Here is a 22,294-nt window from a genome sequence, read left to right as displayed (position 1 = left end):
TGCGGCGCGTCGCCCGGCGCATGCTCGCCCACCGCCCACACCTGCGCACGCCACGGCAGCCGTGCGGCAATCGCGCGGTGACCACGGGAACCGCAAGTTAACCAGCCGCACGTTAACCAAGAAGACCACATGGTAAACCAGCTTGGGTTGGGTTACTCCACAGAGGTCCTGGGTGTTGAGGCCGGCGCAGGGACGCCGTATCGACTTTCGGACTCTCACCCTAACCTCGGCATCGGGTGTCCAGGTGTTCCCAAAACCGGTCACGTGCAACTGCTCACAACGTGGATGATCGCTAACCTTAGATGGACAATACATCATTTTCCTCACATGTAACTGTGAGCAGATTAACAAGGCCCAGAGCACCAGGCCCTGGCATGGGTCCTGGTCTCATGGGTTCTGGCATTTAGTGCAAGCAGGGCGACTGTAAGTAAAACCCAGTAGCCACAGCAACTGTGGTGATGTGGTGCTGGTGGTGACAGTGCTGGTGATGCTGGTGGTGGCGGTGGTGATAGTGGCGGTGGTGGCGATGCTGGTACCAGGCTGACGAGGAGTGACTCGTGGTCGGGGCTGGAGAGAGAGGAGACCACGTGGGCGACGTCTCCGAGTGCGCCAGCAGCAGCGACGGCTGCAGTGAGCAAACACGCTCCACCTCCGCCCCCAGCAAACTGCACACACACAAACACATCACACACATACACACAAAGATCCCCCGTATAGCCTTAACACTGCTGGGGCAAGTGCTGTTAGCGTGCACCTATGAAGGCCGGCACGGCACACGAGAGGTTGGGTGGCCAACACCATGCCCGGCCACCTTCATTTCCCCAGTGGCGATGTTTACACACCGCACCAGGTCCTCATTTGAGGTTGAGTCGACCTAGGGGAGGCCCATGACCGGTTCAGATAACGTTCACTCGTGTTGGCCGTGAGTGGGAATCCAATTCGGGTCGCCGGGTTCGTACAGCAGCGTGTTAACTACTACACTCCCACTCCCCACACACGCACATATACACACACACACTGGAACACGTGCACAAGCCCACACACACACACACAGCGTGTCACGTCAGCTCTCAATGACGATTAATTACGATTTCAATTCATCCCCAAACCCTGCCATCCCCGACCCCCCCCTCGACCCCCAAACCTCCACCCGCTACCCCCCGCGGCCCCCCACGGCCCCCCACTCCCGTACCGCAGCACGTCCGCTTGGAAGGCGGCGATGCCGTAGAGCTGAGTGCTCCGCTCCAGCAGCACGGGGAACAGCTCCGCCACCAGCTCCTCCTCGTCCGCCCGCTACGCAAACAAAAACAAATCACGAAAGCGACGGTGAGAGACGCGAAGGCCACGGAGGGGAGCGAGAGTGGCTCGCGACTGTAGCGCTAGCTCGCGGGGGGGGGGGCCTCACGCGAGTGGCACGCGACTGTAGCGCTAGCTCGCGGGGGGGGGTCCTCACACGAGTGGCACGCGACTGTAGCGCTAGCTCAGGGGGGGGGGGGGGCCTCACGCGAGTGGCACGCGACTGTAGCGCTAGCTCAGGGGGGGGGGGGGGGGGGCCTCTCACGTGAGCTAGCGCGCAGAAGAAGGCGTGGAGCAGGACGGGGGCGGCGCGAGCGCACAGCAGCACGCGCCGGTGCCCACGCAGCGACTCCAGCTCCCCGTGCAGCATCGCCAGCCTGCAGCCACCACCACAACCGCCACGTCATCATTGTAGCCCTCTGTGCTCTGTCAATTGCATCTCCCCCCAAGCCTTACTTGTCAATGGTATCTCCCTCCACATCCCCCCCACCCCACCGTGCCTTACTATTAATGGTATCTCCCTCCCTCCCTCCCACCCCCCCCAACCCCACTGTGCCTTACTATAAATGGTATCTCCCCCCCATCCCCCCCCCCCCACCCCCCCTTACTTGTCAATGGTATCTCCCTCCCATCCCTCCCACCGCACCGTGCCTTACTTGTCAATGGTATCTCCCAAGCCGGACTCCTCCCTCAGTAGGAAACGCAGCATGCCCTGAGTGAGGGGGTCAAGGGTTGCCTCGTGGGGCAGCTCACCCGCCGGTCTGTTCGAGGTGGTGGCACCCCCCTCGTACCTGTACAGAGACGCAAGTATGAGATGAATGAGCTGGAGACACGGGAGGGGAGTGCATATTTGCTAAATAGAGCTCGGGCAATTGCTGGTAGCGTCGGTTCTGGCTGCTTTCCTCCCACCTTTCCGTGGGTTCTGGCACCTCGGTGTGAAAACTGCATCGTGCCAATGGCGGAGCCGGGATTTTCAGGTGGGGGGGGCAACCCCTCCAGCAATGAAATATTATAGGAGTTGTTAGTAAGTAAGGACTTGTCAACTTGCTTTTTATTCGACGAGGATCTAATTCAAACCGCATCGCGCTCACTGAAGGTGTTTGCCTTCAGGGAAGTCGTGGACTGTATATGCAACTGCGCACAATTCTGTGAGTCACTTATAACTGCTTTGCCGTTACTTATTTGCCAATTATGGACTAGTAGCGGGACTTTACCAAAAGAACCAAGAATACGAATCCCTGCAGTCACGAAAGCTTTAAATCGAAATTGTTATTCTTCTTATTAAAATACGGGTATATAAGAGAGAAGAGGGCAGGGGAGGAAGGAGATGGGAGGGGAGTGTGGGGGTAAGGGGAGGAGAGAAGGGAGGGGAGGAGAGTGCAGGGGAGGGGAAGGAGTGGAGAGTTGGTTTGGAGAGGGGAGGAGAGAGGAGGGGAGGAGAGGAGTGGGTAAGATAGGAGTGGGGAGGAGATGAGTGGGGAGGAGACGAGTGGGTAAGATAGGAGTGGGGAGGAGACGAGTGGGGAGGAGAGGAGTAGGTAATATAGGAGTGGGGAGGAGACCAGTGGGGAGGAGAGGAGTGGGGACGAGAGGAGTGGGTAAGATAGGAGTGGGGAGGAGACCAGTGGGGAGGAGAGGAGTGGGCAGGCGAGGGGAGGTGAGGGGAGGGAAGCGTTACCGCAGGGTCAGGGCGGCTGTGAGGACGGGCAGGTCCAGGAGGCTGTGGAAGAGCTCCAGGGCGGTGGACCGGCCCATTATCGCCGGCATGAGCTCCACCAAGTCGGGAAGCAGCGCCACGGTGTGCCACGCCACCAGCTGTGCCATGTGGGGTCAAACGGAGTCACGCGGGGTCACGTGTGGTCACGCGGGGTCACGTGTGGTCACATGTGGTCACGCGGGGTCACGCCATTGGCCCCGCTGAGCGAATGGCCCATGGCCACGAAAGACCTGCAAACGATGTCTACCCAAGCAGTGCATGCCCCTCAAATGCAGCGGAAAAATATCCTCGTGATTTACACCGCAGCAGTAGCGGCAGTGCTGGTGGTATTCGTGCTGGTGGTGGTCGAGGTGATGCGTACTGGTGGTGGTACAGGTCATGCAAGTAGTGGTGTTAGGGGGAGGGGGCACCTTGAGCAAGCTGGGAAACGTTCTTGGCAGGACATCGCTTAGCCGCGACGCGTTGCGGCGGCAGAATGTGACCAGCAGTTGAGAAGTCACGGGGTCGCGACCCAGCTCGGAGGGCAGTCGCGTCAGCGCCGCCCGGCACGCGGCGCTGGCATCCACCGCCAGCGTCTCGCCTACGCCACGGTGGGTGGGGGGTGGGGAACGTGGCGAGGTCACGGAGTGGTCGATGCAAGACGGCAGGACAGATGGCGCGGGAGTGTGCGCGACGGTGCGGTTCCCCTCACCGTGGTGCAGCAGAAAGTGTGCGGCGGGGAGGAGGGCGCGTGGGTGCGATCGGGAGGAGAGGAGACTCCCCGAGAGACGCGACACGGCCGAGAACGCTGGGGTCACGAGGTCAGGGTCCAGGCGGCACAGCAACTGTAGCAGAGACAGTGCCTCCTCCACGCACTGGAACGGGCACGCACAGGCCCACACACACGCCGACGGTTAGATTGCGAGCGTGCTCGAGCGTGGGTGCGAGTGAGTTTGTTTCAATCCGAGTGAGTGTGCACCACGTCTCACCGCTCCCTGGAGTTCAGCGTCAATCCTCTTCGTGGCTTCTGTGGAAGAACAAATGAGGGGTGGGTGGAGGGGGCGGATACACAAGGAGGTGAGATGTGTGGCGAGCGAGCGTGGTGAGCGAACGTGGTGAGCGAACGTTGTTGGCGTGGCGACGGTGGTGGTGGGCGGTCGTGGTGAGCGAGAGTGGCGGTGAGCGGTACTTACTCCTCTCGGCCTGGCCCAGCACGCGGAGGCTGTACTCGAAGGCGGCGCGCGCGAGGCGGTCACGGGCGCCGCCCTGCGCCGACGCCGCCGACGCCCCCGACACCAGCGACGACACCGAGCCGCCCGGCAACGACACGCGCCCCTCTACGCAGAGGTGGCGGGGGCCACACGCGTGGCACGTCACATATGGGGGTCAGAGACAGCGGCCAGGTCGGTTAAACATGTGGGGGTGTCAAGGTGGGTCAACCATCCTCCCCCCCCCCCAACCAGGATTTGTACTTGCGACCTCCCGATTGCGAGCGGCTTGCTCCGCCGCCGAGCCATGGAGCAGTGAATGGTCACGCGTGCATGCATCGTCTCCTCGAACTCCCTTTCCTCTTCTGCGAGGGATGGCGCCGGATCTCCGTCGATCCCTTCTGCTCTTGTTCCGCGCGATTGTGCGTGTGCGCATGTAAGGTCATGCATCCCAACCGGTGGCGTCTGCTCTCTCGTCTCTATCAGACCTACCTCGTGTCCCCGCCGCTCTCCTATTACTTCAGTGCTTATTTATTGCTTCGACGACAAAGCGGTAATTGTCGAGGTCACGGCGGGGGGGAGGTAGGGAGGCTAGCGGGGCGAGTGGGGGGGTGAAGCGGGGGGGAGGGAGACGAGCTTACCAGCGGGGGTGAGGGTGAGGCAGGCCTGCAGCCAGAGGCGCAGCATGGAGAAGGAGTGAAGGTGCAGCCACTGCTCGTGAGTGTAGTGCTGACCAATGCACAGCACGGTAAAGAAGTCTCCCACTGGGCTGCCATCCACCTCCTGCACAGGAGCCAGCTAGGGGTGCAGGGGCACAGTGGGGAGGAGAGGGTGGTGGTAGACGGGGTGCAAGTGACGGTCAGCACATCGGACTTGAAACCGGGTCGCCGGTTTGATCTCCAGACGCAGCAGTTGGAACAATGAGGCAAGCTTCTTAAATCAACCGCCTCTGTCCACCCACCAGAAGTATAATTGGGTACCACCACAGTTAGTAGAACGGGAGGCCTCGTGTGGAGGGGTAAAGTGTTGATACTTCCATCTCATTCAATAGCTCTAGCCAGAATGGAACAGAAGGCGTGAGCAACCTTTACTACCCCATTTTGTTTTCGCTCCGATTTATTTTTGCTTAATTATTCTTTCTTTTCATATGATTTCTTTTGTAATTTTGGTGCCCTACGTCACTCTTGCAAATGAGGATCATCAAATTGTATTAAAACTTGCACGGGTTTGGACTTTCTCTTTCTCATCAGCACGCTGTTAAACCCATTTCTATCGGGGCTGATAGACTTCACGGGCAAGTGACGGTACCTGCTTCCCCCGCGCCGCTGAGAAGAATCCGGCCGAGGAGGAGGAGTGGGAGGAGGGGGCTCCTTGGGAGGTCCCCGTGTAGCGAAGCCACTGGGCGAGACGGCGGCTCACAGCGTCGCACTGCTCTGTGGCGCGCACCGCACGCACCACACGCACAGCGGGGCAGGGGAACCCGGGAGGTCAGACACCATGATCAGAGAAACCGCACCACACCCGCCTTCCCCAGATGTCATTCGGCCTTTAACTCGAGAACCACGCCGGCGCAAACAAGAGCCGCTGCGCAGGCGACCCCGCGCGTCATTACGAGGTCACGGAAAAGGTCATAGCGAGGTCGTCTCACCAGAGGTGAGCAGGGCAGGGTAGAGGTGCACGATGCGAGCCAGCACAGCCAGCAAGCGGGGGGCCCCCGAGCCCCCCTCGGGGATGCCCCCCCTCCCCTCCAGCAGCCGCAAAACTCGTCCCAGCAGCTGCTGCACCTCTCCGTTCACGTTGCCCTGTGGCAGAGGTCGCGCCAACCATCCCGTTAATCGGGTGACACCGTTAACGAGCCGGGCAACGCCCTAATTTACCGAGCAAAGAGCCCGTCACCAGGGTGAGCCGTTCACCTGAGCGAGCAGCACGGGCGCCAGGCGAGTCAGGGTCGAGGCGTCCAGGGCCGCCACATCATCGCACAGCAGTGTCAAGGAGAGCAGCGGAGGCTCCGTGGCGGTGGCACCGGCAGAGCTCGCAGTGGGGGTGGGAGGAGTGGCAGTGTTGTCCCCGGGCCCCGGCTCGGAAGCGTGGGGCAGCGCGGGGGCGAGCCGGGGCCCCAAGTCCCGCAGCACGCCGGCGCACAGCGTGTGCACGCTGTCTGGGGCGGTGGGGAACAGTAGCATGGCCAGCAGCTTGTCCAGAACCTCCCTCGGCAGCCTGTGCGATGGGTAAACCACACGCAGTCACACACACATGGTCACACTCACACACACAGTCGCACAAATATACGCACAAAAAGACAAAGATCCCCCCGTGTAACCTAAACAGACGGTTGGGGCAAGTGCTGTTAGCGAGCACCGATGAAGGCCGGCACGGCACACGAGGGGGTGGGTGGCCGGCCCACGCCTGGGTGCCTGTGTCTCCCCAGTAGCGATGTTAACACATCATACCAAGTACTGATTTGATGCCGAGTCGACCTAGGGGAGGCCCAGGACAGATTTAGAAAATTGGTTTTGGCCGTGAGTAGAAATCAAACTCGGGTCGCCGGGTTCGTAGTGCAGCGCGTTGACCGCTCTCCACAAATACATATGCACACGGTCACACACGCACACAAACTCCCGAGGCAGGAATCGAACCCAGGCCCCCATCTGGCGGCGAGGCGCTAGCGTCACCGTACCTCCGTCTCTTCCTGCTGGCCGACACCACGAGGTGCAGGCGCTGGAGCAGCACGGTGGCCTCGGCGCCGGTGTCCCCCCGTGCCACCAGCGCAGCGGCGAGGCGACGGCAGAAGTCGTCCACCTCGGTGCCGTCCAGCGCCCTGCACGGAGACGGGGGTGGCAACGTTACAACCGCAACACGAGGGTTAATCATAGCTGGCTCGGTGGGATCATTTAGCATACCTGTCAACCCATACGGTTTACCCCGTATTCTTGTACAGGGAAATTGAGTTTTCAGGTCCATACGCGTACAGCCGTTTCAATACTGTTTGTGTTTCTCCCTTGTGATGGGACTCTGTTGGATGAAAGTTGAGATTTATAAGGGCACGGGGTGACCAATAAGGTCTGAATTGGTCTGTAATCAGGCAGGCAATGATAAGAGGTTGACAGGTATCAATTACACCATTGGAACCTCATTTGCCAGTAAAAAATATAATTGTTTTTTTTACCCTTCTATCTGGCAACAAAACTAACACCTTTTTTTCCTTAAGGAAAGCTGTCTCGGGTGTGGACCAATCAACTTCAAGGACAGTGCATACAATATCAGAGTTATGTTTTTTGTTTGCATTATGACTGCAGGTATTGTGGTCTATGCAAACATGACTCCTTGTAAAAAAGGTGTCAGTTTTGTTGCCAGATAGAAGGGTAAAAAAACAATTATCAGGTATCAATTAGTGCAATAAATGGGCGCACCGCAGTTGGCCGAACGGAGGTCAGGGTCCACCTCTAGAGCTCCCTCTCGAGGAGCTCCCTCCGTGGTGTGAGCAAGGAATCGCAGGGCTGCAACCTTTACCTTTCTATCGTTGATCATAATGAATTCAGCCATGAGCAATCCACTGGTGGATGAGGGTCCCCCCCCACAACCGTCGCCACCCGCTCACGGTCCCACAATGTGACCCCCCCCCCCCCCCCCCCACCATGGCTACGGTGCAGCTCGAGTATTTGTAATTCCCACCGTGCACCTCACCATGCTTCTTTGGGTACTTTTTAGACTTTGTATCCATTTCTCATGTCCACGTCCACGTCTCTGCTCCAGAGAAAAGTTCCACGCCAGCCCTCTGGCCACCGATGGTTTTTGTGTCGGGGGGCATGAAGCAGTGATGGGTCTTTAACATCAGGGCATACCCACGCCTGTCAATCCCTTATCACTGCCTATCTTCACTATGGGGACCTCATTTGCCAGTAAAAATATGATAATTGGTTCTTTACCCTTCTATCTGGCAACAAAACTGACACCTTTTTGCAAGGAGTCATGTTTGCATAGACCGCAATACCTGCAGTCATAAATACAAACAAAAGACATAACTCTGATAGGACAGTGCACATTATCAGAGTTATGTCTTTTGTTTGTATTTATGACTGCAGGTATTGCGGTCTATGCAAACATGACTCCTTGCAAAAAGGTGTCAGTTTTGTTGCCAGATAGAAGGGTAAAGAACCAATTATCACTGCCTATCTTATTACAGACCAATTCAGACATTATTTAACGCGTAAATGGTTGCTAGTTGTAATTACTGGCGAAACGGCGTACCCAGATTGTGAATGTTGTGGCTTTGCTCTTCAACACATTGGTGTGCTGTACTAGTAACGAATTTGGCCTGTTCTGTTTAACGACACATTTATATATTTATGCGATCTAAACAAAAAAAACGATATTATTAGACCTTATTGTTCACCCGATGCCCTTCTAAAAATCTCAACGTTCATCCTACTAAGTAAGTCCCATCCCAAGGGAGAAACATAGACAAAGTTACGTTACTAAACAATAACAGTTGTATGGATTCATTTTGATAATTGGTGTCAATGATGCTACTTATGCTTACTATCTGTGATCTTGCATGCTGATGCTTGCTTGCTATGTGGATTCACATTTAGTAAATGTACAAAAATAAACACAGAAAATTAAGAGTTCAACAACACACTTACTTTATTTGACCCTATGATACATTTTTTTGCCCGTATTGAAACGGCTTTACGCCGTATGGACCTGAAAACTCTATTTCCCTGTACAAGAATACGGGGTAAATTTAATAAACCGTATGGGTTGATAGGGATATCCCCTCCCCGATGAAGCAGCAGCTTCTAGCGGTGGTTAGGAGCCACCACCGCAACTACCAACGCCATCGCCCCCCCCCCCGTGTGAACATTCGAATCGCAAACGATTTGCCAAGTCCACAGAGCGCATCCCAAGGCGCTCTTGTTCCTCGCAGCCCCTCCACGCTCATTTGTCTGACGCTGAAGAGGGGGGGGGGGTGCCAGACGCGATGTAAAATGACAGCTGTAATTGCTCTGTGAGTAAATAATTACGTTGGCGGAGCAATTTTAATATTCGTTATTGAGGGCAGTCCTGGTGGTAAATCAAGTTCAAGTTAATGTATTAGGTATAGCCCTGTGAGCCATTCGGCTCTTGAATCGGGTGCAACCGCAACAAACAAAAATATGAACAAGAAAACATCTTAAAGTGACTATGTGCAAACAGAAAATCCAATAAAAGACAGCAAAATATTGCAGAAAAAGCACCGTACACCAACACTGTGTGCAAACATCTCAGTGGGATGCAAGTCAAACAACAATAACAACCACAAGACAACTTAGATTAAGGCCATCAGTCTAACTCTGTACTACAACAAACAAACATGGCCAAACCATACAAGCAATGAAACAGTGATCATAGGAACTGTGACCGAATTTTCACAATAAATGACATAAACAACATGTACCGCCAAACCCTGCAGCCATAGCTGGCTGCATGAGTCACTCCACAACAGCAGGAGCATCAGTCGGAGTATCAACATTTTTCAATGCACCTTTAAGATCAGCATGAATATGCGGACAACACGCCTCAATAAGATCTTAATTTTAATTTTGGAGCCTCAATAAGGCTTCACTCGAGAAATAAACTTCCGAATCTTAACTCCATCCGCATTACAAAAAAACACATTTTACAATATACCATCAGCCACGCGGCCTTCTAGGAGTGATTTGGGGGTTCGTACAGGGGAACTCTGAGCCAGGCTTCGGCCTTCATTGTCTCGTCAGCAAGTCAGGCTTTCGCTGTGAACACTGACGAGCTTGCGAGATGGCAGGGACAATGACCCGCTGTGTAGGAGGACATGGGCCATCGATACACAACACAAACTAACCCGTTCACCAGCATTGAGTCGAGCAAGCCTGAGTCTGCCAATGAGATACCGAATGCCGACACCGCGGTTCAGAGGTTTGGCTCGTGTTGAACAAACGATGCTCTTCGTCAGCCGTGTACCCCAAGAAGGGGCACACAACACGGGGAAGAAGGCGAAACTGCTGCCCGCTTCGTTAATTGTAGCAACAGCAGCAGTGAGCCAACACTGCCCGGCTATTGTCAGCAGTTTTCAGTTTCATTGGTTAGGTATGACCCTGTGAGCCATGCGGCTCTTGACTCGGGTGCAACCGCAACAAAACAAAAACATGAACAAGAAACATCTTAAAGTAATTACACGCAACAGAAAAATCCTGGAAAAAACAGCAATCTTCCAGAAAAAACACCAAATATTTCAACGCTGTGTGCAAAAATCCCAATGGGATGCAAGTCAAACAATAACAACCACAAGACAATGTAGATTAAAGTCATCAGGCTAACTCTGTACTACAACAAACAAACATGGATGGCTAAACCAAAACGTCTTCAAAATCACCAAACTAAAGCCATAAAACCAATGTAACAGTGATCATAGTTTGGGATTAAGACAGCCACTCACCGAGCCTGCAGCAGCCAGAAGTCCACGCTCGCCATCGGTGCAAGCGACCGATACACAAAAGAATAAACGAGAATAATAAACAACAACAATAAAACAACAACTACAACAACAAATGGACTCGCTCGCTACTGCCCGGGGTCTCGTGACCCACGGGGTCACCACGTGCCACGTCCCTTTAAAAAAAAAACCACACCACGTGACACGCGGAGCCGGCGTGTGATTGGTCAAAAAAAATCCCAGGGCTACCGCCCCTCCCTCTCCCCGCGGGATGGGGTCACCACGTGATTGGCTGCCGAGGGGCGCTGTGACCCCGGATGTAGCTCGCCAGCCAATGAAATCGCGCGCTCCGTGACGTCACGTCCTATTTCCTCGTCACGCCGCATCTGCTCTGGAAAAACGTGTTCAGTTTCTTCCCGTTAGGGGCCAATACATTTATTCTAGATTTGAAGCTTTCGTGACTGCAAGGATTCATACGCTTTGGTTTTTTCGGTAAAGTCACGTAGGTAAAAAAATAAAAATAAATAAAATCACATTTTATACATTTGACTTTACCGAAAAAACCAAAGAGTAGCCATCCATTTAGTTCGTACGCATGGAGGGGGATGTTAACCCAAATGTGTACGCTTGCGTATCGGGGGTCTACTGACAATATTCGTAGGCATAGGAAACGGGGGGAGGGGGATGAAGCCTCTATAATAATTTGTCTACATTGGCATTGAAATGAGTTGGATAGTCCGGCGGTGGTCTGTTTGCTTAGACACGTTAATATGCGTGGATTAAATATCTGCCGTTCAATAGGTTTCGGGGGAGGTGCGTCAAGTGTACGTACGCGTGCGTACAGGGAGGGGTCGAGGGGTCAAGTTTTGACAGATTTTTGCGAACTTACTAAAAACTACTAAATGGATGTTCCCTTATCCCCGTGTCATCTGTTAAAGTCACCAGTCTATTTAATGAGACGTGCATGACGTCAACGGACGCGTAAAAAACACGGTTGACGTCACGGCACTTTGCCAACGTTTACATCCGCCTGTGAGATAAAGCCCCTCCCCCTCCGCTATGTCTCTACGTCACGTCCGCCTGTGAGTCAAGGCCCCTCCCCCTCCGCAATGCCCCTACGTCACATCCGCCTGCGAGATGAGGCCCCTCCCCCCTCCGCTACGCCCCACGTCACATCCGTCAATGAGATAAGGCCCCTTCCCCCTCCGTTATGCCACTACGTCACATCCGCCTGTGAGAGAAGGCACCTCCGCGACGCCCTACGTCACATCCGTCAATGAGATAAGGCCCCTCCCCCCTCCGCTACGTCACATCCGCCAGTGACGTCATCCACTCCCTCCCGCCTTCTCTCCTCGCGCCGCCATTTCGCATCGTGCTGCTCTCCGCGCCTCCCGTCTACAAACAACAGCCTCTTCGTCTCCTCGTCACAAACGCAGCGCCACCATGGCTGACAAACTCGACATGTCCCTGGACGACATCATCAAGCAGAACCGACAGAAGGGGATCGGCGGCCGCGGCGGACGAGGCGGCCGCGGCGGGCGAGGAGCAGGCGTCGGCCTGCGCGGGCTCCGAGGAGGCGGCCCGCGTGGAGGCCGCGGCGGCCGAGGAGGAGGAGGCGGCGTGGGGCTCGGGGTCGCCTCGCTCGGCCTTCGAAGCCCCGTGCAAACGGCCGTGTTCAAGCGAGGCCGCGCCGCGCAGGGCCCAGCAGCGTTCACGCGGGTAGGAGAAGCGGCGCGGGGAGCCGGAGCAAGCCTCGCCATGCGCGGCGGCGGGGGCCATTTTGTGTCGTCGCGCCGAGTCTCGCGTGTCTCTCTCTCTCTGTCTCTCTGTGTGTCCGCCGCGTCGCTCTCGCCGGGAATTCGCTGCGTTTAATCCACCCCCGCGGCCAGGGGAGCGGGTCGGCAACTCGCCACCCTCGCCACGCTCCCGTCTTCACGCGCATTGCCGTGTCGATTTGGCCCGGAGCGAGACCGCCGCCTCCCATTGAAGGCCGCGATTGTCCCATCCGAGCCTCACCCCTCTCCAACACCCAGGCCTCGGCCTCGAGTCGGACAGGAGCCGCCTCATGCTGGTCATCTGATGCTCATGATGGTGAAATAGAGCGATGTTGCTGAAGACCAAGGTGATAAGAGACGGCCTGTGGCTTTTTCTCTGGCCGCGGAGCCAGGCGGAGGAGTGGAGCTGCGCAGGAAAGAGATTCTAGCTGCTACGTCTTCCGTGGGAGATGATGAAAATGTTGATGAGAAACGCGAATTTTAGTGTCACGGGTCGAGGAGCAGCGCCGCTTTCACTGAAGATGCGAACACGGCCCCCTGCTGCGAGTTGCTGATTGGGGGGAGATCGAGCTGCGTGTGACTTTGATATAAGATGGTTCGCTTCTCCCCGGCCGAAATGTATTGACAACCACTGCGAGGACTTGGTGAAACTGCGCGAGTCTCTTCATTGGGTGAGAGCTGGGACCGCGCGAGGGGTGTGCAACGCGAGACGACGAACTCCGAGAGAGGATGATGATGATTGTGAGGACTGAGCCGTGAAGAACACGAAGAGTCTGGGTCACCGCCGTCGCCGTAGGAGAGACCGAGAGAGCCGGGGCCGAGGAGATGGAGAGCAAGCGCAGCCCTGGTGGAGGCGGCGGGTGTGTGCCCGGGGCCCCAGGAACCACCCGCTCCCCGGGTAGATGATCAGGCCTGATCGGTGTGCGTCTCGACTACTTAACACGGGATTGATTGCAACTTGATGAAAATTCCCGAGTGGCGTTCGTCGCGTGCGCGGTTTGGACATTGACTCGAGCGCGGTCACGCCGCGGGTTTGTGTGGTGTTTGGCGCGCGGTGGCTCTTGTTTGGCATCTCGTGTTGGAGTTGTGATGGCCTCATGCGAACGGGGTGGTAGCGAGGACGACTGCTGATAATGATTGCTGCTGCAGTAACTAGAATGCGCTATCAGCCCCATCGCTCTAAACAGCCTCACCCACAACAATCCCTTAACCATGTCCCCCTATTCTTCATCCGTGTCCGACCTAGAACGATTGTCAGGAATGCTCGTATATATTCTTATGGAAAATGGAATTCCCATACACTAATGTGCATTCAAGGAATTGGCTATTCCATTCTCAATTAGTCTTTGCGCATAATTTTTTTTCGTCATTCGTTTAAGTCTCACCCCTACCCCCTTAAATCGCTTGTCAACACCAAACATGGTCATGGTGCGTTCGTGATGTCGCCTGCGCCTGCCACTCTCTGCAACCTCGGTGGTGATTGGCGGCAGCAGCATGCTGCCTCCCATTTGACGGCAATGCTCGCACGGTGACCGATCCAGCACAGTGGTCAGCGGTGGTGGTATAATATCACAGTGGCAGCGTGACTTACTACCACAGTACAAGCTGTTAATGTCTGTAGTTTACCAAACTGCTTAGGAAAAAGCGTGCGTCATGCCGATGAAATCGGATCCTTCTGGTAGAGTTAAATGTTGTGATGTTTTTTAGCAAAGCGCCTTGTTCATCCTCATTGTTGAGCCGTGCGCCTGAATCGTGATGGAAGAGCAGCTGAACCCCCGAGGTCTTCATTGACGACAGCCGGCCCTGCCACGCTGTATATCCACGTGCTGGACACCGCATCCACCAGACCCCTGGTGGCTCTGCACGCCTGTGATCCGGCGCTTTGGAGGCGAGGGTTGGTGGATCGCACAAAGATTTGTGAAACTCAAGACCTGCTGGGCTGCAAGATGGCAGCACAGCAATCCTCTGGTTTCCTCCCACGTTAAGCAAAACGCTGCCTTGAGATTGGAATTGGCCAATCTTTCTATTGCCACGGGATTTATTGTGCCTTTTTGTGGTTTCCAATATATAGTCAAATCACAATGGACCCCTTGAGACTGTGAAGCCACAGGCTTGATCTCATCCATTAACGTTAAGGGGAACTCTATGTATGTAGCTCAACATATTGAGCTCTAAAATCAACTTTGAGTGACTAGACGTCGACTTGACAGAGCAACGCCCGGCTGCTTGGAGGTTGGCGCCGTGGCAGCGTGGCGCACGCACAAGCTGTTAGCGCAGGAGGCCAACACCAGCGGGTGGGAACAGCGCAGGAGGGGCGAGGACATGGTGGCAGTCAGGCGCCGTCGTGACCACGTTTGTGTGTGCTCGCGTTTGGTTTGTGCAGCAACAGCCGCAGCGGGTGGCGGAGCGCTGGCAGCACGACATGTTTGACGGCTCGGTGGTGCAGGAGCGCGGAGGCAAACTGCTCGTCTCCAACCTCGACTTCGGAGTATCGGACGCCGACATCCAGGTACCACCGCCGCCTGTACTGGACCGCCCCATTCCCAAGCCCTTCGGTGCACGACGCATCCTCAAGATTGTCGCTGGCCACCAGGGTTTCGCGATGCAACATTCTGTCTAAAAGATATAGACGCAATCTCTGTAGAGGCAGCGAATCAATCTTGTTTGCTGGTGTCGTGGTCTAAATTTGAAAAATTTCCTGCAAAATACGCAATTGCCCTTGAGCGTGATACTGCCTTTGTTACAGCTTGTGCTTTAAGATTGGTAAACTTGGACAGATGGAGTGTGACGAGTCTTGAGGATCGGAGATTGAGAAGTGCTGTGCGAGCTCGGGCTGCCCGGCCACCTCGCGGGTGTCTTGGCTGAGTGTCGGGTGCTGCTCTGTGGCCCCGTAGGAGCTGTTTGCGGAGTTTGGGCCGCTGCGCAAGGCGGCGGTGCACTACGACCGCTCGGGCCGCTCTCTGGGTACGGCCGACGTCCACTTTGAGCGCCGCGCCGACGCCATCAAGGCCATGAAGCAGTACAACGGCGTGCCTCTCGACGGTGAGTGCCGGCGTAGACCCTTGGGCCACAAAGACGGGTTGGATGTCACAGTAGCTCTCGTTAATAGCAATGAGTAACGTGCCAGGTGGTGAACCGGTGCAAAATCCCCCCCCCTACCAAGCTCTGCAGTCCTCTATAAACGTGTAATCTGCCAATTGGGTACACGTGGAAGGAAATCCCAGCACTTAGAGCAAACCTACGTGAGTAAGGGAGCAATAGTGTACCGCCGTCTGGCAAGCCAGGGTATAGCACCACGATGCACCCGGAAAGGGAGTTTTAACAGCATGCGCCACCGCCGCCTGGCTAAAGATACTCGTTAACAAAATGTTAAAGTCAAGTCATGTTCTTAAAAGTGTATTATCAAACTGGCCAAATGGGTTAAAGTGTTGTCCAAAATTAGCCAATAATACACTAAGCTATTGGCGCTAAATTTAAGCAAAACAGATCAACCTTGACCAACGTACGCTGTGTCTGCGACTTGTCTCTTTTTCGATGCCGTCACCTTGTGCGACGTCTCTGAGCTGACGCGATTGCATGCGACGACTTGTCAAAACGTATTTCAGGGTTCATACGAGTGCGCTGGTTAACGCTCCGTGTCCTCCGTCCTCCTGTCAGGCCGACAGATGAACATCCAACTCGTGACGTCGCAGATCGATGCCCCTCGGCCACGGCAGGCCCTTGGGTGAGCACCACCCACCGCACCACCAACCTGGAGTTTTATGCCACCCACATCCACACGGTGGCAAACTTGTATAATTTTATGATAATCTTTTGCATTCATAAGGCCATTAAATTCCTTGGCAAGCACCTTGCATATTCTCTTGTCATGGTCCAAAATTTACAATAGAAAAATGACCTAAGTCTGACTGAAATGGTGTGGGTTAAATGGAGTCCTTGGGGGCAAACTTAACTTGTGGCATTTCAGAGTGTTTTGTAATACATAAGTGAACATTGTTACCGGCTCAGAGCTCACAACTCAATGTCTTGAGCGTCGGAGATGCGGCGTGTGAAATGACGACATCTGGCTGAGCTGTTTGCGCGCGCGTCTCTCTGCACGCAGGCTGCAGGGCGGCGGCACGTTTAACGCGGGCCGCGGGTTTGCCCGTGGCCGGGGCGTCATGGTAGGCGGCGGCATGAGGGGTCGCGGGGCCCGAGGTGGTGCACAGGGCCGCGGACGGGGCCGAGGGCGGGGTGCCCGCGATAGCCGGCCCAACTTGTCGGCTGAAGAGCTGGACGCTCAACTCGATGCCTACAATGCCAAGGTGAGAGCGTGTTCCAGCGCCTCTCCCACTCCACTGGAATCATCTTGCTGCGTTATCGTGTGGCTCGGAAACTTAACAGCAGCCGTGGTCAAGTCCACTGCTGGATGAATGCTTTCCCGAGCTGGTTTTATTTTCTCCATCTCCCCCAATAGACAGTCTCGGCATATTCCCTCGTTCAGTTTCGTCATCCCTTGTGCAGTCTGGCAGCGACCCTCGACTGGAACGTGGCACGAGTGTTGCACTGCTTAACTTGGCCTTTGGTGGGCAGTGGCAGTGTCTGAATTAATGTCGGCCTTCCCTGTTTTATTTTCCAGATGGACACAAGTTAAACGAGCGAGAAACACGACGCGTCCTGAAGCCAGCCATCTCTGAGAAGATGAGAGAGATTTGGAATACCGTAACGTCCATGTTGTGTACATAAACAAGACAGGGAATAAGGCGTAGGGTTTGTTAGCTATCTTTTGTTTTAGGTTCAATGTTTTATACTAGTCATGGTTTTTGTACAAGCAAATTTGTGTTAGCTTGTTATGCGTGAATGTCTTGTACAACTCCAGTTAAATTGCCTCTGTAACAATAAACGATGAGTCTCACAAACGGTCGTCACGCGAATTTCTGTGCGTGCAGCCTCCACTAGAGAGCGCTATACGTCCTCTTGCACAAAGTTCCAGCGGGTGCGAGCGAGAAGGATATTCTGGTTCGATCTTGAGGTTGAGATACGTAATTGGAAGTGTGTGTGAAGGTGATTGGATGGTGTGTGCCTGTGGGGTTGTGTGAACGGTAATGCTGTGCTGGTGTGTATCTGATGCGCTGATGTTCCAGTGTTCAAGTGTGAATTAAGGGTGTAGGGCTGTTGAAGAGTGGGTATAAATGTTAGTGGGAGATAAACTGGTGGAAAAGTTCGATGAGGGTTTTTGGGTTGCGCGAGGAGGTTTCTTGGAGAGAGGGTTCTGGGATGGGTATTGCATTGTAGGCGTTGTGTATGAGTGGATGTTGCATGCAATGTGTGCGCAAGTGGCTTTTGAGGTGTGGATAGCGGTTGTTGGGAGTGTAGATCTTGGTTGTCGGTTTGCTCGTGTTTATGGATATATACGTAATGCTACTTGCACTTGCCCCCAAGAGCTTGTTAAAGCTATACTGGGGATCGTTATCTTTGTGTGCCTTGAGAATGGGTTTGTGTAATTATGAGTAGGTAGCCGGTGCTTGTGTGCCACGTGGGATCAGTCACCACTTGTTGTGCACAGTCCTTGCCGCTGCACTAACGAGGACAAACCTCGCCATTGCTGCCAGACACCAGCGACATTCAATCGCCTTCCTTGGCAAGGAATGCAGCAGTGGCACAGCTGCTAAAACCGCATGGGCCCCCGTTACCCGTACCGCGGGGGCTCACGCCACGTTTTGCCCCATGATGGCTTCAGGATTAAAGTGTATTGGCTTAAACATGGGATTACTTCAAGGCGCTTTAACACCGCACAATAGTCAACACCGCCAGGATTAAAACTTCAAAATACAACAATTTCAGGTAGAATAAATATGTAGGTACACGTGCGTGGAATTACATTGGGACAGGAACGTGGATTAGAGAACAAAAGCAAGCTGGAAACATTAAGGGCAAGTGGGTGGGACATGTTGCCACTCAGGATGATGGCTGGTGGTCGAGATATGATGGGAGTGGCAGAAAAAAGAGGAAACGTGCATGAGGACATTGGCCACAGATGTAGCAATGAAGTCCGCTCTGGTGCAGCAGTTGGATGGATTGTTATATTGCAAGACAACGGCTTGGGGAGGCCATCCAGTAGTGGATTGATAATGGCTGGTGAAAAACAGCTCCTGTGCAAGACCTACAAGGAGACGGGGATTTTCCAAAAGTTGTGTACCAACCATTACACCACGGCAGCCTCCCTTCGCTTCACTTGGTAACCGGTTTTTTTCATTCGGTTACCGGTATTTGCAAAATTTTTTTTTTTAACCACCCTACTCTGCTGTGTCATGCCCCTGCGGAGAGAGTATGTGCTGTCCCCACTCGCGTGGTCCTCTGCAATGGGTCCAAGCCATCATCGTAAATCTCTCCCGGGCCCAGAATAGCCGCGGCCCGAGGTTGTGCTCGGTATCGCCTTGCCCGGTGGGAGACATGTCGCCGATACTTTGGTGTGGCCTTCAGTGTCATAATCACGAGGGTGTTGGTGGTCATTCTCCATCCACTGCTGAGTGGAAATGAACTAAGCTGACTGAGGTTCACGTCAGCGCCTGGGGTGTATGCTGCTGCACCATCAAATGTCCCCGGTCTGGCGCATGTTTTTGTGACCTCCATGCTTCCCTTTAAATTAAGAGACTCTCAGGCCCACGGTCTTGCGTTGCAGCTCAGTTCAGGCTTAAGTCGCTCAGAATTGCTGTCAAAGACGCATGAGTGTGCTCGGCCCACATAAATCCTGAGCATGGCTGGGACCGATGCTCGGAGCTGGCTCAAGTTAAGCACAATGGCTTTGAGACGGCTTCCACGAGCCGTGCCACAAATGGGCTCTCGGTTGGATTTAAGTGAAGGATGCCTCTGAGCCACACAGCCACGTCCCCATGGCCAAGCAAATTACGAGTCGCTGGAGAGAGGACATTTATTTACTGCTGTGTGTAAAACCGGCCAGACGGCTTCAGCGGTCAACCGAGCGGCTCGCGGTCAACCGAGCGGCTCGCGGTCAACCGAGCGGCTCACGTTCGGAAGTTTGCGAGTTCGATTCCACGACCCTTCATCAGCCGTGGTTGTCCTATGAATCGGGGCTCGCTCCTGCCGTAGGAATTCGGAACTTTCACGCCACTGGCTCAATGCTGTAAACACGAGATGAGGTGAGATCCCTTAGACTTTTATATTAATTTGCGTCGCCTGTAATAATTCAGATGCTGCCCCGTCACTACCAGTTGGCCTGTCATGATTCGCCCCCGTTAGCCACATGATAAACTGTCCTCATTTAAACTTGATTCGGAGCTTTCGTGACTGCAGGAATTACTCTTTGCTTCTTTCGGTAAAGTCACGGAGAAAGAAAATAAATTAAATAAATACATTTTTTCTTTTATATAAATAAATTAAATAAATAAAATATTTATTTTATTTTCTTTCAACGTGGCCTTACCGAAAGAACCAAAGAGTATGTCCTCATTCAGTTTTGGGGGTGGGGGGAATTAAAATGTTTGAATGTGATGGATATTGCGCCCTCCGGTGGCCGTAGGGCTCATGTGCCACAACGCGCCGGTAAATACACGCGTGGATATTCTTGGTTCTGTCGGTGAAGTCACGTAGAAGGGAAATAATAAATAAGTATTTTTATAAAATAAAACTATAAAATAAAAGTATTTTAATAAAATTAATTTATAAAATAAAAGTATTTTTATAAAAGAAAATTATAAAATCAAATTAATTGTATTATTTCCATTTTACGTGACTTCACCGATAGAACCAAGAATATGAATCCCTGCAGTCACGAAAGCTTTAAATCGAAATTTACACGGGTGTAATTAAATGTATCTATTGATTGCATCGCGAGATACAGCAATCAACACACCATGCCTGTCAACCCCCTTGTCAGTGCCCTACCTTATTACAGACCAAGTCAGACCTTATTGGTTACCCCGTGCTCCTTATAAATCTCAACGTTCATCCTACAAAAGTCCCTTCCATAAGGGAGAAACACAAAAACATGTTTTGCCCGTATTTGAAACGGCTTTACGCCGGATGGACCTGAAAACTAAATTTTCCCTGTACAAGAATGTGGGTTGACAGGTATGCAACACGATCTCCATCCATGACGAATCGGTGCACAACACTCGGGATAAGCCACTTTCAGCCATGGGAGTCTCAACAAAAAAATAAAAATTCCTGAGCGTATATTTCACTGGCTGAGAGGATGTGTTAAAAACATTTTTTTATACTGTGATGGATATTGCTTGGTTTTGTTGTATCTATTCACGCCGGCGCCAATGAGCATCATCTCGTGGTGATGGCTGGCATCACTGCCTTGGTGGTGACTGGTTTCGGTGGCCGTGGCGGTACGAAACGTCTCCAGTGGCGACAGTCACCGTGATGCGGGATCATGGTTACGATGGGGGTCATTGCTCATGACCCCCATTCTTCTCGGCAGCTGTGTTAGCGGTGGCTCCGTATCAGAGGCGACGAGTCAAACGTGCTTTACGGTCGACGTCCTCTCTAAACACATTCCTGCGGAGGGAGCTGGTAGGAACGTTGGGTTGCTCGGTCAATGGCCAGGATCAACGGTGGCGTGGTGTATTCCGCAAATATGCCCGACTGTGAGGGCGGGCACAAGCCGGTGTGAGTAGGTTAAACGTTGAGTTTTATAAGGGCACCACGGGGTGACCAGCCCCTCCCCTCCCAGCCCCACCCCTCCCACCCCCCACCCAGCCCCTCCCCACCCAGCCCAGCCCCACCCCTCCCACCCCCACCCCTCCCCACCCAGCCCCTCCCTGCACGACGGACGGACGGACGGACACAATAATCCCCTCTTGGCTGGTGTCACCAGGAGGTTCCTACCAGTATTGTCATGTGGCTGGTGAGTTTATCACCGTAATAAGTAATGTTTAAAACAACTTATTTTTTTAAAACACGCTTTAATGAAATCTACTAGCAATGGAAGAACTCCACGACTCCAGGAAGTGGCCCCGAAGCTTGGCATAACGTAAGGAACCGTGGCCAATTACAGCCAAGGTCAGTTGAGCGTGGACAATTAGACCCAAGCCGAAACATAACATGAAAAAAGAATGTTTAAAAATATATATTATTTTTACACGGTCGTAAGCGCGCAAGCAAGCAAGTGAACTTAATATAAAGGATTTAAAAACAAAGTTTTTAAATCCTTTATATGCGTGGCGGCTAGAGTCCTCTCGTCCTCTGGCTTGAGATGGCTGCCACCTATGGGTCAGATGATTGCCTGCCACCATTAAGCAATTGGTAATTAAATATAATTTATTTTTTCCTAAAAGTGTAAAATTTTGGAAAAAAAGTTTCACGAAAATAAATTGTCACGCACAACGAGTCTGTGTGCAAAATGTCAGCTCGATTGGAGTGGGTTAAAAAAACGACCGAAAGATTTGCACGGTCGTAAGCGCGCAAGCAAGCAAGCAAGTGAACTTAATATAAAGGATTTCAAAACGACCGAAACATTTGCACGGTCGTAAGCGCGCAAGCAAGCAAGCAAGTGAACTTAATATGAAGGATTTAAAAACGACCGAAAGATTTGCACGGTCGTAAGCGCGCAAGCAAGCAAGCAAGTGAACTTAATATAAAGGATTTAAAAAGCGTGTAATAAAAAAAACGGCACCACCACGAAAAATGTCACCCGGCCGTTGTTTGGCGATGACGTCATTTGTCAAACGCCCGCGATGACGCCACGCGCTTCCGTCTTGAGCAGAGGCGCGACACGACGTCACATCTACGGCGTGCCCGCGCGATGACGTAACCAGCCGCGCCGACGCGCGATCCACGCGCCAAACCATCCCACCCACCCCGTCCCGCGGTGACGTCACCAAGCCGACCAATCAGACGCGGCCAAGTCACCCCTCGGAGC

At 53.5% G+C, this 22,294-nt stretch overlaps 2 protein-coding genes across 3 annotated transcripts in view; one reads left to right on the top strand and one right to left on the bottom strand.

Annotated features, from left to right (window-relative positions):
• LOC133347853 (AP-5 complex subunit zeta-1-like) overlaps positions 1-10,810 on the bottom strand; it is a 23,927-nt gene extending 13,117 nt beyond the window's left edge. The window contains 17 exon segments of the mRNA XM_061560534.1: positions 33-41; positions 537-604; positions 607-665; positions 1,193-1,293; positions 1,562-1,673; positions 1,953-2,087; positions 2,975-3,111; positions 3,424-3,593; positions 3,705-3,867; positions 3,982-4,019; positions 4,186-4,329; positions 4,842-4,998; positions 5,509-5,633; positions 5,849-6,002; positions 6,114-6,417; positions 6,878-7,018; positions 10,655-10,810. Of these exon segments, the coding sequence (XP_061416518.1) occupies positions 33-41; positions 537-604; positions 607-665; positions 1,193-1,293; positions 1,562-1,673; positions 1,953-2,087; positions 2,975-3,111; positions 3,424-3,593; positions 3,705-3,867; positions 3,982-4,019; positions 4,186-4,329; positions 4,842-4,998; positions 5,509-5,633; positions 5,849-6,002; positions 6,114-6,417; positions 6,878-7,018; positions 10,655-10,689 (2,052 nt within the window). The 5' untranslated portion in view covers positions 10,690-10,810.
• A 1,144-nt stretch (positions 10,811-11,954) lies between these two features.
• LOC133345870 (THO complex subunit 4-like) lies at positions 11,955-17,324 on the top strand. Of its 2 annotated transcripts, none has more exons than XM_061556941.1 (6): positions 11,955-12,370; positions 14,810-14,935; positions 15,324-15,468; positions 16,084-16,150; positions 16,529-16,730; positions 17,045-17,324. In XM_061556941.1, exons 1-6 carry the CDS (start codon positions 12,095-12,097, stop codon positions 17,057-17,059), a joined length of 831 nt encoding a protein of 276 aa, XP_061412925.1. In that variant the 5' UTR covers positions 11,955-12,094; the 3' UTR covers positions 17,060-17,324. The 2 variants fall into 2 exon arrangements, with proteins under 2 accessions (XP_061412925.1, XP_061412916.1); XM_061556932.1 differs by having other exon boundaries at positions 11,956-12,370; positions 15,321-15,468.
• Positions 17,325-22,294: the final 4,970 nt, after the last annotated feature.

The sequence above is a fragment of the Lethenteron reissneri genome, chromosome 3 (assembly GCF_015708825.2).
Source record: "Lethenteron reissneri isolate LAM-NWPU_2019-01 chromosome 3, ASM1570882v1, whole genome shotgun sequence".
Lineage (NCBI taxonomy): Eukaryota > Metazoa > Chordata > Hyperoartia > Petromyzontiformes > Petromyzontidae > Lethenteron > Lethenteron reissneri.
The sequence above is the reverse complement of the archived record's forward strand: the minus strand, read 5'-3'. Positions and strand labels throughout refer to the sequence as shown.

Coding starts and splice junctions, on each gene's coding strand:
- LOC133345870 (XM_061556932.1), top strand. CDS start 12,095: ATGGCTGACAAACTCGACATGTCCCTGGACGACATCATCAAGCAGAAC. Junction 14,936..15,320: donor TATCGGACGCCGACATCCAG/GTACCACCGCCG, acceptor GTGGCCCCGTAG/GAGCTGTTTGCGGAGTTTGG. Junction 15,469..16,083: donor CAACGGCGTGCCTCTCGACG/GTGAGTGCCGGC, acceptor TCCTCCTGTCAG/GCCGACAGATGAACATCCAA.